This window comes from Phascolarctos cinereus, unplaced genomic scaffold (assembly GCF_003287225.1).
Source record: "Phascolarctos cinereus isolate Bilbo 61053 unplaced genomic scaffold, phaCin_HiC Scaffold_2;HRSCAF=192, whole genome shotgun sequence".
Classification (NCBI taxonomy): domain Eukaryota; kingdom Metazoa; phylum Chordata; class Mammalia; order Diprotodontia; family Phascolarctidae; genus Phascolarctos; species Phascolarctos cinereus.
The window spans coordinates 252066789-252085819 of NW_027555625.1; the positions used below are offsets into that span (position 1 = coordinate 252066789).

A 19031-nucleotide genomic window follows, 5' to 3' on the forward strand; every position below is an offset into this window, starting at 1 on the left:
GGAGATTGAGGGGGAGGGCATCAGAACAGGCATAATCGGGCTGCCCACAAGGGCCTGAACTTCCCCTCTGGTCGATGCCCCCTTCCTGGCGGTGAAGCCATATGAGCTGGCACAGGGTGACTCTTCCAAAAGCAATGGAGATATAGCTTTCTTCCTATGGGAAATCAGGCTTTCTTGAGTCCCTGCTATAGTACACAGGGACTCTTAGCTGGGCCTCCATTACTTGCCAAGTTACAGCCTCCTGGATTTCTCCCTATCAAACCCAAATCCTGAAACACAAGGGCTCCTCACCTGGAAGGGCAGGAAGGAGAGAGCATGCTCAATGAGAAGCCTCATTAGCCGCTTGGAATAGAAGATAAATTCATCCCGACTGGTCTCCTTATCCCTGGAGAAGAAGATATGGGCTAAGTTTAGGAAGGAGTGGGGGGACGAAAGAGAGGGCAGATGGCATCACTTCTCACCTAGGCATAGGAGATCCTACTCTTTGGACTAAGATAAGCGCAGAATAGGAAGTTGATAAACGTCACATTTAAGTCAACACTGAAAACAGCCACTGAATATACTGTTGAGTACCCAGACGAGCTCAGGAACTATATCCACTCCTCTCCTAGAACATTTCTTGGTGGTGTCAGGGTAATGTCCAGTTACCAGGCTGGACAGGGGGGCAGAGCCAAATTCTTCCGTAGGCAGGAAGGAAGCCATATTTCCCAGATCTGACATAAGTACAGTTAGGGCTGGCCTCTGGAGGACCGGTTTACTGGGTGGCCCCAGTCTAGTCCATCTCGTCCAAACCATATCCTCTGAGGAGGCTATTTCCAGGTTCATTTCACATTACTCCCCTGATTCTTGCACCCATTCCAAATGACCACCTCTCCCCTCCATGCCTGTACATGACCTGCTTCCCCATCCTACCCCCTTCGTCCGCAGAAACCATAGCTTCCTTCAAAGCACGTCTGAAGAGCCAACTCTTACAGGCCTCTTCTCGATTCCTCAGCTACTGGCACTCTTTCCCTTTTGAAATGACCTTGCATTATTCTGAACATGCTTGTTTATATACATACTGTATCCCCCTCTCCCCAGAAAAATGTAAGCTCTTTGAGGGCAGGGACTGTTTCCCTTCTTGTCTTTGTATCTTCAGCACTTAAATCAGTACTTTGTATGTAGTAAGTAATTAATAGATATTTGTTGAATTGAAGCAAGTCTCTGACAGATGGTCACCGTCTGAAGATCTTAACAGTGGATTCCACTTCAAGACAGATCTAATTATTCAGAAGTCTTTCTACAATATCAAATTGAAATGTACTTCTGAATATTTTAGAAGAAATACCATAGGGGGAAGGGGCACAAAAAACCCCCCAAAAGCTCTGTACCCATGGTAAAACAACTAGACACAACTTCACTGAAACCAGGGGATTAGACTGGCTGAAAGCTATAGAATAATGACTGTGGCTTTGGAAGTCACCTAATTCAACAAGCACCATGGGCTAGGGCTGACATGCCCTGTACTGTTTGGATACCATCCTGGAGATGAAGACCCCAAGGTGATCAAAGAAAACTGGCCTCTTCCTCATGCCTCCAGTAATAAAAACAACCCCCCCCCCGGGATTGCACCAGCTTTTCCTGAGTACCTGATGATGGTGTGCATCCCCCTCACTTGGGGGGTGCTCTTCAGCACACTAAGGGTCCTGGGGAGAGGGTGGCACTGGTGGGCTGAGGCCAATGCTGCCCTAGAAATCAAGAGAAAAGCAATGTTCATGAAGGTCCGTCAAAGGAGTGGCAAAGCCACATTACCACATAGCCAGAAGAAAGGACAAGAGGGAAACCGTTCCTGAGCTATTCACCCCAGCCATATGGACTTGATCAATCCTTCTAGGGTGATATAACAGAGGCAGCAAGAGTGTGTGGTGTATAGGGGTATTATACATATGAAAGCTGACTCTTGTAGGACAGGCAGCTTGTATGCTTTCCTCTTTCCCCCAAATTATTTCATTAGAACTATCTAAGACCTCTGGACCCTCCAAGGTTGGAACCCAATCATCTGGAAACTTGACTTAAACATGGGACAGGTTAGAAACTATGAGCATGCTTCTTTGGAGGCAGGGGGGAGGCAGGTGTCTCAGCTGGAAATTGAGGGGCCTCAGGACTGTAACCTTGGATGCTAAGAGAGTCAAAGTCCCCAACTTCACTGTAGAAAAGAATAGGGCAGCTACATTTTGGAACACAGCCCAGACACTACGCTGAAACCTGTGAAAGACTTACTAAGCTTGAAGGTAACCATTATCTAGAGGACAAAAAGTCCAGTGGCCAACGGTCACTTACAGTGCCTACTCAGTCTGTTTCTATTCAGAGAAAGAAATTTAGCCAAGAGTGTTCAATAAAAGCCAAATCCAATGAAAATGTGTCCTAAAATCCTCCAGAGCAGGGCTTATCTTTCAGATAGTACAGGAGGCACTGTCATCCCAAATCAACACAAGGAGCTTGCTGTGCCACTCTCTATATTGGGCTCCCATGTGGCTGAGATAGATGCCATCTCCTTTCTCTGGAAGAAGGGAAGGAAAGACCAAGTACTCACCAGATGCTACCAGCAGGGCCCCAGCTACCAGCTATACACTAGGAGGGACACTGTGGTCAAGGAGCTGGGGGGTGGGGTTAATGAACACACAAGCCAATCATCAAGCAGCAGATCATTAGGCAAGAAGCAAGGAGAGGAGACAGTGGGAATATCCAACTTGGACATACCAACCTTCCCCTTCTTGGCCAAGCAAATGCAAATCACAATAGCATTTAGTACTTGACAATAAAGCCCATCTGACACGCAGCACCTCTAAGGTGTTCTGGCAATCTCACCATATTGCAGGGCATTTCTACCTTTTATTTGACTAACCCATGGGATTTAAAGTTATCTCTTCCCTGAGCCTTGCTCAAACATAGGCATGTCTATATCTGCTTTCTAGGTGAGGAAGCCCCCATGAAGGGGAGAAGTGACAGTTCTGGAAATAACCCCTCTATGTAGTCCAAAGGCAGGATTTAGGGGAGTTGTTCCAGAAAAAAGCAGAAAAAATGGTCAAATGGCAAATATTTAGTGTAATATATGGTGGGAGGGAGGGGAGAGAAAAAAAGGAGATAAACATGTATTACAAAGACCAGGAAATAGCCTGTTCTCAGCGGCACATTCTCAGCTTAGGCTGGGCTGATCCAAATGACAAAGCTGGTCAACTCCGACAGTATGATGTCTCCCAAGAAGTCTTGCTAGAGCTTTAGTCTACTGAAATGTTTATCATGAAATAGAGAAAATACCTCAGCGGGCCAGGAAGTAAGCTGAACCTGATTTGTGAGGGAGAACTGTAGCAGCTTTTTCTGTCCTCTCTGAATTATCTCTCTCTCCAACCAAGAAGCAGATTTCTTCTCCTCCTTTGGGCTTACACAGAAATGATTAATCACAGGCTTATAAGTCTTAGCTTCTTGAAAAAACTTCTTTGATTTAGCCCAGAAGTTTCCTGTAGCCAAATGTACCAAAGTGGGAAGAGGTCAAGACCGGAAAGGGCAAGGTGGGTTGGGCTCCTGGTCATTAATCAAGAAGACATATATGTATTTCATACCCTCATTAAAAAAACAAACAAAAAAACCCCCAACTGAATAACAAATGACAAAAAAACAAACAAACAAAAAACCCCCCCAACTCTTAACAAAACCTGCCCTGCAGAGGTTAGTGACCTGCCTAGACTGTCACAGGCAGAAGTCATCACCACAAGCTGGGACCAAACAAGTATGGGTCAGGGAGACTTGAACCTCAGAAATACAAATCAGTCTTGTGCTTGTGATTCTGAAAACAACAGGGATGATTTTGTTGTCGTTCAATTTTTTTATATAATTATTTCTTTGGGATCAAATTCAATGACGTCTGGACACATTTCTCTTGGGAATGAGTCACAACTGACATCCCCTCATTCTTGGAAAAGGAATGGGAGAGGACACATCCAAACAAGAGAGAATGCCTGCTTCAGCAGGCACCAGAGAAGGGGTGATGGTAGGTCTGTCAGAGCTGCCCTCCCCACATCTGATCAGAGAGAGCAGCCTTCCATTCTCTTTCCACACAGGCTGAAGAGTTCATCCCTCTTCCAAATAAACCACACATCAAACTGCCATTGTGTTCTCCAAAAAGAACTATAAGCACTCACAGATAATTCGAGGACTTCTATAGTCCAAAACTGTATCCTATCTGATAGACTAGTGTTGGCAACAGCAACCAGGCTCTCCTACTGCCCCATGCTTATATGGAAGTATTAGACTGCATGGCTGGGCACAGTTGGCAAACCCACCATTCGTGCTGTCTGTGGGCTTCCATACAAACGATGGCAGTGGAGGTATGGGAACAATCCGCTAAGAGTCCTATCTGGTTCCTAGCTCAGTCCTAGGTTGTTTGCCTGCATGGTATCTTAAAAAACAAAAAAGATCCTGGAGAGGGTGCTTAAGGCCATGCCCAGGGGCATGCCCTCAGTGTTCTAAAGTGGGTCCTGTGCCCATGCATAAGCGCACGCACACACAAAACCCCACATGCAAATAAGCCCAGTCAAGGAGAGGAGAGATATGGTGGCCCCAACTGCGAAACTAACACAATTAGTATCAAAATCAAAAGAGTGCAACTTTTTCCTCACATATCCCAGCGTAGCTTCCTCTGCTCACCAGATTGAAGATTATGTTCAGGGAAGGAACAAGGCAGGAAACACACAGGGTTTATTTTAAAAAACAACAACAACAACAATAACAAGAGAACAAAAAGAAGAAAACTATTTAGTTAAGCCCTTGGGGTTCACTCCCAGTAGGGGTTCACAAGTCCCAGTTCCATCAGAGAGGTTCCTGGACACGGCCCTATGACGGTTTTATCCCATCAGCCTTTGTTTGCTTCCTTGATGGGCTGTACTTTAGGCTGAGCCACTACAGAATCCCAAGAATCCACAGAATTCAGAGACCTTCCAAATACCACACACCTGCCCAGTCAGGTGCCCTGAGGCCAAGCTGAGTGTCTGATCCCCAGCAAGGGGAGATCCCAGAGGCATACTGGATTCAGGAGTTTGCCTGTAGTTGGCTTCCATGTCATACCAAGAGACTGATAATGGAGGCCAGGGAAGACTAAGGACAATCTTCAGGGTCACCACATATATGTCTACCCAAGCAAAGTCAGCTTTTACAGACCATCCCACCCACTCCATCTAAAGATAGAGCAGAGATTGGGCTACTTCTAACCCACTGTTTCCCAATCATTATTCTCTGACACATGGCAAAGTGGTCCCAGATTTGTCAATATACTGAATTCTTCTGTTACTTTTGGCCATATTTTAAAAAGAAAGATGGAGGTAGGAATCACGGTAGAGGAGAGAGGATACTTGGATGAGGGTAGAAGAGCGAGATGTTTCTACAGATGACAAAACTGGAACTGTAGTGTACTAATCAATAAGATTGGCTGCACAGAAGGAGGGAGAGAGTGGAGCGTTTTTCTAATCCATTCGTTGAAAGTGAGAGAAGCTAGGAAATTCTATAGACCAGACCACGAGTCCTATGTCCTTGCAGACTGTCCGTTAATGCCTCAGCCTGGTAATATGTCTGCAACGGGCCCTGGAAGGAACTTCTCCCAAGCACAGTAATCATATTTCCTGTGTCTGAAGAAGGTACTTGGGGCCTCCTGCCACCACTTCCTGGTGGCTGACCAATGAATGGAAAATTCAGCAGGCTGCTCTCAGGCTCTCTCTAAAGGTTGAAACTTTGGAAACTATTTTCATTTTTTTTTCTTTTGCAGAACAAAAACTTCAAAAGGAAACAAAGAACAAATAAAATCTGAGAGGTGACCAATTCTCAGAAAGTGCCTCATAAAGACATCATGCAGTTCTACAGGAAGCAGACCAGAGGCAAAGAGCTAAGCAGATGAAACAAGGATTGAACACGTGAGAGGCATTTCCAATATGCAGCGGCTCTTATGGTTGACTTATCCATCATTCAACCATACCATCGATGTGGATTCTGGTATCTAAAACATGGCTCCTCTCTAAGGAGGATTATGTTTTGGACTGCAAATCTGAGGACCATGAGTTCTAATACTACCGAGGCACTAACTCCTATATCAGTGCATTTTCTGGACCAAAACAAATGCTAAGATTGTAACCACAAAGGTAAGGGGCAATACAGCTACCTTAGCACACACTTTTCATAGTAATGGGCTTCGCTGCTATAAATTGTGGGGCTAGATGGTTTAATTCCAAGCTAATTTCAAGCTTTTAATTCTAAATGGATCCCAGAGTCTCAAAGCTTTTTTCAGTTGTGCAGAGAAAGTAGAACTACCTAAAGACAATCACCTATGGATATTCCCAGGTGAACATCCCCAGTGATTCTGAAACGGTAACTATTTCTCCACTTACAACTGCATTTTTCAGGAAAACAAGTGACCCTGGGGGCCAGCCAATGAGAAGAGCTGCCCCTCAGTGCTTTGTGCGTTTCAGCAATAATTGACCCAAGCCTTTTCCATTTGTTATTGTTGTTGCTTAAACATGGAGCTTAAGTTTAAATTCACTAATGAAATTTTGTACCAGAGGCCCGTGAGAAAGATTCCACAGACAGCTAAGGAACCAGCTCCAAATGGGTGTACCCAGGTTGGTACTTTCTGAGACCCTCAGGGACTCTACTGTTATCTGGGGTATGGCCGAATTCTTTGGGTTGGTTAAGAACGAGATAGTGGGGATGCAGGTAGCTTCACTGTGTCCATTTGGTCCCCATCTGGCTATTCTTCCTTGGACGTGTAACAGACAGTCAGTCCTAATGTCGACAGTCTATTATGGCAAATAGAGAAGGAGTTCTAGGCCAGTAACTTATTTTAACTTCAAGCAACTTTTGCTACAAAAAGGAATTATGAGAAATTCATTATTTTCTCTTCCATATTAAGCTTGAAAAAATTACTTTCACTTTTAAAAATGTCTTAGCTCTAAAATCAGGCTTCAACCACCAAAGCTTTGTCATGAAGCAGCCAAAATTTCTTAAAAAGGAGACAGCTCAGAGCCTCTGAAGAAAGAAACCTCATGTTCACAATCTTTGGGAGCAAAATGTATTTGCTGCCAATGTAATAGGATCCAAAAGGGAAAAATCCCAATTTGCCTTTTTTTCCCCCACATTCATAGTTGACTTTTTAAAAAATGAAGACAACCCCTTGGGGAGGAAGCATGATCTTGTGCTCCACCTCCCAAATAACCAAGTACTATTCTCATCCACACATGTGGAAAAAACAAAACAAACAAACAAAAATCCACTTGCCTCTTTGAAAAGGCAGACGGCTCTTCCCAGACTGAGCTTTTAGAAGCTGGGAAACATGTTAAAGACAGCAACAACAGCATGGCAGCAAGCAGCCATGGACCCCAGGCCTCACTGGGCAACTACGAGCAAATTTCCTGTTCCCTTCCTGAGCTTCCCTTTCTTCCTCTGTGAATTCAGATGACTGGACTAGATGCCCAGTGAAATCCCTTTCAGTCTGGAGATTCTCATTCTGATGACTCAATGACTCTATCATTTAGAGATACATCTTGATTATGTTGGCCTTCTCTAACAGCTCAAGCCAAGGTATTGGAAATGCCTCACTTGTTGGAGACAAGACAACATTAAAGTTCTTACCTGACGCTGAGTTCACGCTATGGCAGCAACACAGAAAGACAAAATGCAATTGGGGTTACACATCATTAATAGCAACATGGACATTATTTTGCTTTTCAAAGACAGAGAAAAACACAACTGAATGTTACTACATCTTCATTACATCACTCACATATAACTTTTTCTAATTATGAAGATTTGGGCTTTCTTGGTCCATACAACAAGCATGTGGCTAAGCTGAGCCAAATTTCAGGGGCTGAGGACCCTCAATCTAGGGTGAGTGGAAGGGGAAAGTCAGCCACTGGCTTGGTCGAGACCTTTCTGCTCCTGCGTCACCTCGTTCATAGCCTGGGCATCCAGACCTCCTAAGTCCAGCTTCTCCTGCCCTGTTACATGTTTTCTGATGAGACAGCAGGACTCAGGCTAGGAGATGACTCTGGTTTCTCCAGAAGCAGACAGAGGTCTAACACGACGTCCTGCAGCTGCTAGTGGGAGGCTGAGCTGGGAGGCCAGAGAACCTACCCCAGAACTCAGCCAACCATGAACAGCAGAGGGGCAAAGCACCACTCACTGTTCAGCACAAAGCACAAAGGACTCCCATCATCCACTGCGGAGGGAGGGAACCACGGTGTCTAGGACAGCACTTAGCCACAGCACCATGCACAAGGTGGTCGCTCAGTAAATGTCTGTGCTATGAATAACCCGAAGGTAATAACCTCAAGGTAGAAAGAAATGCATCAAAAGGGCATGAAAAAATCTAGCAAAATTACTCTCATGTGGTCACTCGTGGATGGCCTGGTTCCAGTATACTTGGAAGACTCTGAAATGACTGTTCAGAATTCTCTAAATTTAATGTTAAATTTTATTAATTTGAAACTAAAGATCTAGGATAATTCGGGCAGGTGAAGAGGAAATGAAGGGGGAGTGGGGATAGATGTGGCAGATGTTCACATTAAAATGGGCACCTCAAAGATGTCAGCAACCCTTTCCACAGATTTTAGAACAAGGGACACCTACCATGACTAAAATTTAAGTGAAGCCTGCTTATAAACAAAGGGATGGACTGGATGAACATGGGAGACCTTGGATGCAACGTGGTACCATGGAAAGAGTGGCCTCTATCCAGTCAGGAGAGACTGACGAGATCTCTGTTCAGGTCCTGCGTCTGACATTTACTAGCTGCATGGCCACAAACAAAATACTTTCTCTTTCTGTGCTTCAGTCTCCTCATCTAAAAAGTGAAGATGGTAATAATTGCAGGACTTATCTCATAGGGATGTCGGGAGAAGAAAATGTTTGTAAAGGGCTTTGCCAACCTTAAAATGCTATATGTCTGTGTCAGTAACTATGATAATGACTCAGTATGACATATGTATATCAGGTCCAGATAGATTTAGGGCTCTGAAAGAAATAGCCCATTAGCCACTTTTTTCAGAGCAACCAAAATTACTAATCACAGGGATAAAGTATCTGTGTGCCACGTATAGAAGTATAACCAGAAAACTATGTTACCATATTATCAGCCATTACATAACCAGAAAATTGTTATCATATTATTAGCCATAATATAGTTTCAGAAGGCTCACAAAGTGCTCTAGTACAACAAAGAGTTAATATACAAAAAGGTACCTTCCATTCATTCTTGAGAAAAAAAAATTTTTTAATAGAGTTTTCCTTGAATAACATTCCCTTAACACAATCCCAGGCTAAAATAATGATATAAAATAAGTAAATTCTGGAAGATGTTATTTTCTCAATTTACAAAGAAGCCAAGTCACTCTCTATTATCCTTGAGAGGCACAAATCCCCATGCCCAGAGCATGCCTATGAGCACCTAACATGCCAGAGACACAGAGCAGTGGGTGTGGGGAGAGCAGATGTTCAAGTTTTTGGAATGTTCACCTATTCTTTGAGTATCTGGTCAGTAAAAACGAACAAACAGCAAATCCAGCAGAACCAAGATCTTCTTACTGTACATGAATGACAGTGATGGCACAAATGGTGAAGGAGTTAGGGAGAGGGTGGGAAAGACCAGGCTCTGCCCTTGTTTATTATGTAGAATGGAGGAAAGGTCCAATATCCTCCAGTTTCTCAGGCCACCAGAAGTGAGGAAGACAGTTGTGGAGATGGGATGGGCCTCAGGAGGCCACCAAACAGGGAAAGAGAATTGGTCAGGATTTCACCCTCACACAGGTCTGAAATAATGAATGAGTCACTCACCACAAGGTCAAAGCCTCTGTTTTTGACTGAGGGCCTTCTGTTGGCCCCTTTGGCTTACTCAGGGCTTACCTCTTCCAGCTGGCTGTGGACATGCTGAACAATCAGATCAATGGCCACGGTATTTCCACTCCCTTTGGGGGCAAGAGGAAAAAAAAAAGCACACTTAGTTACTAAGTATTTTTAAGTACAAGGACTAGAAATCAGATCTTTGCAGAGGAAAATTTTTATTCCCTCCCTACCCACACTTACCACTTATTACCCATCTGCTGCTGAAATGACTGCAAGAAATAGTTTCTTTTGGGGCGGGGGAAGGTATCAGGCAAAAATGATTCTTGGGCAATGATTATGCAAATTCAAAAAGTCCCACTGGCTATTAATTGGAGGTTTCTATTGCTCTGGCTACAGGATGAAAGGGACTGCCTGGGTTAAAATGACCGAGATAATTTCTATTGAAAAAAAGAATAAGCGCTCCCCGCTCTTTCATCCACTCTCCTATTCCTTACCTACATAAAGCATGTGGAAATAACACAACTAACTTCTGTCATTGTGTGACTCCCAGAAGGACCACAGCAACCAGCAGGGAGCCAGGCAACTGAACAGTTCCACTGAGAAGAGGCACATGAACTCTGGTTTCCAGTTCAAGAAAGCAAGAGTGGCTATCCATCTCAATTTTCTGTTTTCTACTTTAAGGGCAAACGATGGAGTAACTGGATTTTCTCTATAGGGATTTGAAGGAAACATCCTTCAGAAAGGGATTGGGGCATTTTCATACACAGAGGCAGCAAGACAATTGAGAACACAGTCACCTACCATGCATCTGACCAAGAAAAAAAAATTAACCACTGAACAGTAACTGTTCCATAAGAAGGTACTTGGAATAGATGTCCCAAATAAAAGTCCGAGAGGCAGAGGGGATGAGAGAACAGTTTCCAGAGGACCAGGAGATATGAATAAGTCATGGAATCTAGGGCTACTGTAGCACCTTATACAGGTAGACTGAGGGAAAAGCAGCAGAAGGGCAGGGAATCTTGGCATAGGCAGACTTAATTGCTACTCTGCTTCAGGAGCACAAGCAGGTGGCAAGTGGAAGAGAGCAGTAGCATGATCACTGGTCAGGAAGAAATGAGAAGGAGCGGAAGAGCCCAACTTCTGGGAAGAGCTGAGATTACAATAGCAAGTAGCCCAATGGCTAAAATACCAGAAGTAGCTTCCATAGGTTATCATAACAGTCATAGTCCCTCCCCAAGCCTTGGGCACTGCTTTCTTCTCCAAGGAAGAGCAAAGCTGTTCTAACGAACACCCCCCCCAGCATTTGAGTTGGCTCACCTCGGGGAACCACAATGTCTGCAAGCCTCATGGTGGGCTGGATATACTGGTCAAAGGCTGGTTTGACAAACTTGTTGTACTGCTTGATGACCCCCTCGATGTCCCGGCCCCTCTCACTGATATCTCTCCGAAGCCGTCGCACCAGGCGGATGTCCGAGTCTGTGTCCACAAAGATCTTCATATCTAAGAGCTAAAGCAAGAGCCCTGCTGAAGTGACATTTCTTTCCTGAGGGACAGCTCAATGGGACTGCTTGCTCAAAGCAGAGGGGAGGGTAGTCAGGGTGGCTGTATGAACAATGACTAAGAATTCATTCTTTCTGGTCAAACAAGGTTTGGTATCCTTGGCCAGAAGGCCCTGGGCACTCCTAAGGGGAGTTCTTCCAAGTCTCATCTTGGGTAGGAGAAGTTAGCCTTACAGGTATTGATGTTAGTAAGCCTAGAAGTCACTCCAAGAAGAGGACGGGGATACCCCAAAGCTTCATTTTCTTCTTACTTTCTATCCATGGGTTACACCCCCTGACTGTAGTGGAACTTCCCATTTACTTCCCTGCACCATATTAGTGCTACAGCCTGAGAGCAGGTCCCTAGAAAAGGTCCTTTACAAACCACCTCATCAAAATCCTTCTGGCTTGCCTGTGACCATCAGAGCAGTCACACAGACAGGGTGCTGGACACTTTTCATGAAGCCTGATGCCTTGCAGGAGCTTCCCATCAAAAGCTCCGAGTGAACTCCCTCACCCTCCACAGACACCGATGAGTGGCCACTGGCAGCAAATCCCCTAAGGTCCTTGGCTACTTGAACCCAGGGCACATGCACCCTCCATCTGTTTTCCAGACTCATGCCCACCTCACACACTCACCTCCAAGAGCTGCTTGTCTGCAAATGCCATGATTCCCTCAAAGATGATTACATTGGCGCCATACAGGGTTTTCTGTAAGACAATCACAAACCTGTCAGAGTTTCTCCATCAGCTACAGGAAAGGACTGAAAAGGAAATAAAAACAGGAAGAGCACCACTGCCAATGCCCTAGCTGAAGGCCCTCAATCACCAATTCAAGGAAAAGGCAGCCAATCAAGATGCCAGTGAAATCCATGCAACTACTATCTAACCCATTTCCTTCTGAGACCCTGAAACAACTAGGAGCCAGAACTACTGGGCAGAGAGGTTGGGGGAACCCAGTTGTGGCTGATGTTCTGTCCCCCTTCCCCCCCAAAAAGTTCACAAGGTAACAAGGTTCATTTGGCTGTGGTTCTCAAGAAGGGCATTAGGGAAATATGCAGCTTTCTGCCTGAAATTAGCAAAAATGCCAAATGTGACCTAGAACCAGGCAGTGGGCGCTAGATGGAAGCACCAAGAATCAGAGAATGTGTCCCTTGCCTCGCTGGCACATCGACAGCATAAAGTTTATGCCATAAACCCTCCTGCCAGTGGAAAAAATTGTCTTACTTGGCCATGATCTCCAGGAGAGTACTCAGCTCTCCCTCCAGGAATTCCCAAGTATGCCTGCCTGTTTCATTCCAGCTCTTAGGCAAGGTGACCTGTTAATCCTTGGCAACTCCATCTGTTCTTAGGAAGGATCCTATACCTTCCTCCTGAGCTCTAGGTCCAGGATCCTACACAGCTGTACCATACAGGGGACCCACCTCCCCCAGAATTCCTGATCATAACACACCGAATTTCAGTCAATCCTCTTATGTCTTTGACACAAACACTATTTCAGGAATAAGCCTGATCTTCAGTCTTGCCTCAGTTCTACCTCTCATCCTCCAAAGTCTTTAACAGAGTCTGAGTCAGAAAGGACTGCAGAGGACCATCCTGTCCAATTTGTCACTGAACAGGAATCCCCTAAAATTCCCCCAGAAAGAACCAACTAGCTTCCACTTGAAAGCTTTCAGTGAGGAGGAACCAGCCATTTCCTAAGATGATCCATTCCATCCCAGCCCATACCTCGGACAGCTCCACCTGACAGGAAGCTCTTCTCTACATCAAGATTCCATCTGCCTTTAAACCTGTGTCTGAGCAGAAGTCTCTCCTACAGCATCTTTGCCTTTTGGAGACGATTATGCTGGGACCTAAGGAGGCATGGGGGACATCTTCCTCTTCCACAAAGACAGATTTTCTCTCAGAAAAATGGGACTGGCTGGTTCACAAACAAGAATGCACTTACTTAATCCAAGCCCTACTAAAGTCCCAGGCAGAACTGGAAGTAGAAATAACCAACAAAGCTGTCTAGACACTCCCGTAGCCCAAGACCTTCACGTGGAACCTGATGGTGGGATGAGGCTTTTAAATGGTTTCACTCCAGAAGGTACAGAGAGGTACCCGGGGCCACTGAGTAACACCGAGGAGTGCTGAGGGAGATTCAGTGACTCCCCACAATATACTTTACTTTCTTTTTTTCCCAACTTTACTTCCTGCAGAACACAGAAAAGGCTGCATTAAGGTCAAGAGTGTAAATGGATTTGGGAAAGTCTGGCACCTTCTGCAGGAGCCTCTGGACCCCAATGCCAACCATACCCAGTCCTTTTTCCGGCTGTGTGTGGTAAAGTCGTAGATCGGGATCTTCACACTCTTCCCCTGTTTCAGTTTCTTGAGGGTACAAACGATGAGGTCAAAATCAAAGGCATCAGGGTGGTCAAAATTGAAGTCATTTTTGGCTGCCTGTTCCTGTTGCTGCTTGGTAAGCACCTGTCACAGAGAAGGCCTAGGGTAAAGAACTGAGAAGAGAAAACGAACCTGTGCCCTCAGCACACCTGGATGACTTCTCTCAGGAGAGAGACCAGATACCTTGGAAGTAAATCTTTACTTAGGGCTTCAGCTGAGGAAGAGGGAAAAGGTTTTTGAAAGGTCTTTTCATAGGATGTAATAATGATAATGATAATAATTATAATAGCACTTACTATGTGCCAGGCATTGTGCTAAGCACTTTACAATTATCTCACCTGATCCTCACAACCACCTTGGGAGACAGGTGCTATTATTATCCCCATTTTACAGATGAGGAAACTGAGGCAAAGAGAGTTAAGTGATTTGCCCAAAGTCACACTATTAGTAGCTAAGGCAGTATTCAAACTCAGGTCTTCCTGATACCAAGTCTAACATTCTATCCAATGTATTACCGAGATGCTTTTCTTTCTGATGAAAACTTGAGCAATGAGCCCAGGTCTCCCAAGAAAGACAACATCTTCCATTAGTTGTTTACTTGGTTAGTGCAGGGAAGGGGGGGAGCCAGGTATAATCCACTCCTGGGCAAAGAATCCTGTCAGGAAGCAAATGACGAGACTGGGACAGTGCCCATAATTCCTGAGAGGGCAGGCAGAATAAGACTGATATATTAAGCCTGCTGTTTGTACTCTCCAGGACTGAGAGGCCTATCTGCCCTCCTGGGCAGAGACAGATATCTCTCAACACACCAGGCTGAGGGCATGTGCCTGTCTGACAACTACACTTGGCTAAAATGGCCACCTTACTGCCCACAGCAACCAGTCACTGCTGTGTGTGGGTCCATATAAAGATACATGCATGTGTGCACTATAAGCATATGGCAAAGTGACACTATGAAACTGGCTTTCTAGAGTGGAGCAGAGGGAAGTCACATAAAGGGTGACTGAGCCTCTAAGAAATCAAAGGGGTCAGTGGAGAAAACTACAAAGCTAGCTATTTATAGGGCTGCAACTAATTGACTTGGAATGGAGAGAAATCAATAGAAATACAAATTAAATAATATAAATGGAAGTGCCCAGAAAACCCAACAAAACTGCAGAACACAATTTAATGTGATTTCCTTTCTCCTTGAATCTCTCTTCTATCTACTGCCCCCACATTTTTTTCATATGATGTTACCTTATCTCCTCAGTTCTCAAACATATAACAACAGCCATTCTTCTCCCTCTAGTTAACCAGGGGCCTTGACTCTCTTCTCAACATCATGTTACTAGGAGTAAATCACAAACTCCCTATGTCTCTGTTTCTTTACCAAGGAAACAGACTGATCAGTTCTAGCCTATTTAATGGAGTTGTACATGATTTACCTTGTAGAAAGAATCCATGGACAGCAGGACTACCCAGGGGACATCCAAAGCTTCAATAATCATTCTGGCCACAGTGGTTTTCCCAGAGGCACTACCTCCACCCAGGCCTGTAAGGAGATGGGTTGGTGATAAGAAAGGAATGCGCTTTATTTGTTTAACTGAATCTTCACCCCTTAGTTCAATGTCCAAAAAAATGCCACAGCTCTTGGAAGACCTGACATAATTTCATTTTATTACCCTTAAGAAAAAGGCTCCTGAACATAAAGGGAGTCTTAGACTTCAGTTCTTACTCTTGGGCTATCTCAAGCAGCGGTAAAACGAGGTTCCTATATAGACTTTGAAACCAGAGAGCAAGAAGTCAACGTTGTTTGGATGAGTAAATAAACAGGAATCAGGGCTGGATCCGATTTCCAACAATCACAGGGTCTCAATTCTTTCCTTCAGTCTACCAAAGGGCTCCCCTATTACCAACAGGGCTGTAGAACAGACTCACTCATGGTAGGTTCTTGGCATTTAGGGGTTAACCAGAGAGAAGGTCTTCTGCTAAAGATCTGATGGTGATCCTTACATGAAAGAATAGAACTCTCAAAGAGAAAAGAACCCAGGGCCAACACACATTAAAGTTCCAGGCTGTGTCAATCAGGCCAGAGCAAAGACCACTTTAAGTCTGCCAGAAGCATCTGAGACTTACCAATGACAAAAGCTTCCTTGGACTGAGTCCCATGCTCATTGTACCAGGGAGGCCGCCCAGCTGTGTAGATTGTCCTTTTGCTGGTCCGCAACAGGGGAGGCTCTGATTTACACTGGCTAGTGGTCCGTTTCCGTGGTGATCGGCCTGTGCCCACAGGAGGAAGAAGTCTGTCTAGAGACTCAGCACTGCTGTTATCAAGAATAAAAAGACAAGAGAACTCAGATGAAGAATCCCTGCAAAGGACTGGAAGGAAGTTTCCTTTCCACAGTCTGATACATTGTGAAACTTCCTAAGAAACAGAGGTCAATTGCCTATTCTCATTCAATCTGATTTTATTTGGCATTTCTCTAACACTCAGATACTTATGGCCTTCATTAACCATTCTTCCAGTCTACAACCTCATTTAATAGTGTAGTTTTGGTAAATTCACTTTCTGGGTAAAGAATCTGAGCCATAGGGAGTTACAGATTTGCCCACAATCACATGGAATGGGAAATCAAGGCCCCTGTTTAGTTAGAGACATGAGAGTAGATGTCACTATATGTAGGAACTAAAGAGACTAGGCAGTATCTTAGAATCAGAGATTTAAAGATAAGAGGCACCTCAGAGGTAACTCAATCTAACTCCCTCATTTTACAGATGAGGAAACTGAGGCCAAGTGAGAGTGTTCTCTGGTCTATTCTAAGTCTAACGCTCTTTCCTTTACACAATACCAATGGCTAGAAAGATATACAGCGACCAGTGGTGGAGACGGGCTCATGGATGGGAAGGAGAATCACACTGGATAAGACTGACGTTTTTCAAAAGGGCTTCCCCATACTCATTTCCTTTGGTATAGTGGAAAAAACAATACATTAGGACATAGGAGAACAGACCTCTAGTCCCTCCTTTCACTAACTGGTTAGATGTGTGACCTTGGGTTAGTCACTTAAACTCTTGGACCTCAGTTTCCTCATCTATAATAGTCTGCCAACTTGAAAGCAGGAGAATGAATATTTCTCTTGAGGTCTCTTACAGCTATATGAAAACAATTATCTAGCATGGACTTCCCCCAATTTGATCTTAGCAGCTGGCCTGCCTTCTGTTAGTTACTGGGCAACATGCAATGTGATGACCATTACAGAAAATACAGTTAAGGAAATTATGGCAACAGTCACAGAATAAGCATCTTTGTCCCAGCTAAGTCACAACCACTATTTTCATGACCTGGTGACATTTCTTTCCAAGGCTGTGTTAGGGTCTGTTCTGAGTAGATGACAGTGGAACTGCTTGTGAAGGAAGCAGCTTGAGGACTGAGCCACCAAAAGGAAGAGGAAGAGGAAGAGGAAGTAGCAGAAGAGCCTCAGCTGCCTGCGGAGGGACAAGTCAGAGTCTAGTTCTAACCTTCTGAACTTGTCAGAGAGGCACAGCTGCATCCAGAGGATTAAAAAGATCAGCAATTCAGCCCCAACTTGCGGCTCTGCATGTCCCTCCCTCCTTGCAGCACAGGCCTGGACAGCATTTCCACTGGGCATGCTGCTCTGGACCAAGTAATTTCCTCTTCTCCCTCCATCCCACTGGCTTCCCTTCCCCACAGGGCCTCACCCCTTCAGCACTATCCATCGACAAAAGACTCTTGTAAAGAGGGTTAGATTGGCTCTATGGTAAGTTCTCTTTAGGTGTCTAAAGGGTTTCCCTTTCCTCCCTCCCCTCATCATCTTAGTTGCCTGAAGCTGGAATTAGTGCTTTGAATTTTTCAGGCCTTTACCCTCCCTGGAAAGTTATCTGTTTAGCTCTTCCTTCTATACTTCATTCAGTGACAGACACAGAATAGCTCTATACTGAACTGCTAGGGACTTATCTTTGAGTAGTAAATGTCACGTAACACAGGAAAGCAGTTCTCCAGGCTGAGCCGACAGGGCTCTGACCTTGGAGTTAGGAAACGATGGACTCGTGCTGTGATTTTGAAGGACCACTGCTCAGCAGGGCCCTGGGGACAGCCCAAGCTGTTCTTGTTTTGAAATGTCAGTGTTCCCAGAGGCCCCCACTGAGAGCAGAGGAAAAATTAGGCTGAGAGACACACAGTGGGCTAGGGTTGGGTTCTGGGTTCCTCAGAAATCAGTGAGTAAAACGGAGGTGCCATTACACCTTACTATTTACCTAAATATATATTTGGAGGTAGGCTTAAGAGCGAAGAGACAAGACAGAAAATTTAGATTCAAAGTCTAAGCAGCATTAAAAAAATATCCATCAATAATGTCTGCTGAGAAGAGCCCTTTGCCCCATCTCCTTAGAGACAAACAAAAACAGAACTACCCATTCTATCATGGAGAAAATGCATGAGCCAAATCAGAACAATTAGTCAATATATTTTGGTCTGTTCAACCTCTGGTGCCTCTGAGGCAGCAATTAACTAGCAAGCACCATTCCCAAAGGAGGGCTGACATCAGTGTGAGGCTGGGACACAAACAAAGATGATTGAAGAGTAGATGTTTTGTAACACAAAGCAGGCTTGTTGACTTCACTATTTGCCAAACACAAGAAGAAGAAAAAATAAAATTTCTTCCCCTAAATGGGGTAAGGGGAATGGAAGGGGAGACCCAGGATGAAGGTGAACTGGGTAACTTGCAATACTGATCAATGACTTAGTTGCTGTGGGCAAGCCCACACATAAGCCATCGTTATAGACGATTACTCTACTGGATACAGAATCACAGATTTCACATTCAGACAGGATTTCAGAAGTCATCTAGTACAAATCCACACTTGAACAAGAATCCTCTCTACAACACACTAGGCAGATGGTCATTGAGCTTTTGCTTGAAAACCTCTGAGAGAAAATCCATTACCTCCCAAGGTAGCCAACTCTACTTTGGGATAGCTCTAATTGTTAAGAAGATTTTTCCTTACCTAGACCCTGTACTTGCCCCTTCATGGCTTCCACTCATTGTTGCCAATTCTCCCCTCTGAGACCAAGCAAACAAAGCTAAACTTCTTTCACTTGACAATCCTTCAAATAGTTGGAAACAACTATTATATTCCACCTAAGTCTTCTAATGGAGGGATAAAAATCTCAAATCTATGAACTGCATAGTGCTCCGCACATAACAGGCCCATAACCAATTAATGGTTAATCTGAATTTGTTGAGCCCT

The 19031-nt window shown here is 44.6% G+C and overlaps 1 protein-coding gene across 3 annotated transcripts in view; it reads right to left on the minus strand.

The window, feature by feature from the left end:
* The window catches only part of UCKL1 (uridine-cytidine kinase 1 like 1), a 38098-nt gene that overhangs the window by 4979 nt on the left and 14088 nt on the right, over positions 1 to 19031 (minus strand). Inside the window, exons 2-10 of one of the 3 annotated variants that reach the window (XM_020981658.2) lie at positions 15900 to 16084; positions 15209 to 15315; positions 13695 to 13865; positions 12036 to 12107; positions 11176 to 11365; positions 9919 to 9980; positions 4656 to 4675; positions 1629 to 1727; positions 292 to 385 (exon numbers count right to left, since the gene is read on the minus strand). In XM_020981658.2, the coding sequence (XP_020837317.1) occupies positions 292 to 385; positions 1629 to 1727; positions 4656 to 4675; positions 9919 to 9980; positions 11176 to 11365; positions 12036 to 12107; positions 13695 to 13865; positions 15209 to 15315; positions 15900 to 16084 (1000 nt within the window). Of the gene's footprint in view, positions 1 to 291; positions 386 to 1628; positions 1728 to 4655; positions 4676 to 7650; positions 7668 to 9918; positions 9981 to 11175; positions 11366 to 12035; positions 12108 to 13694; positions 13866 to 15208; positions 15316 to 15899; positions 16088 to 19031 lie in introns of all 3 variants that reach the window. The other 2 variants (XM_020981656.2, XM_020981657.2) reach the window with 2 other exon arrangements.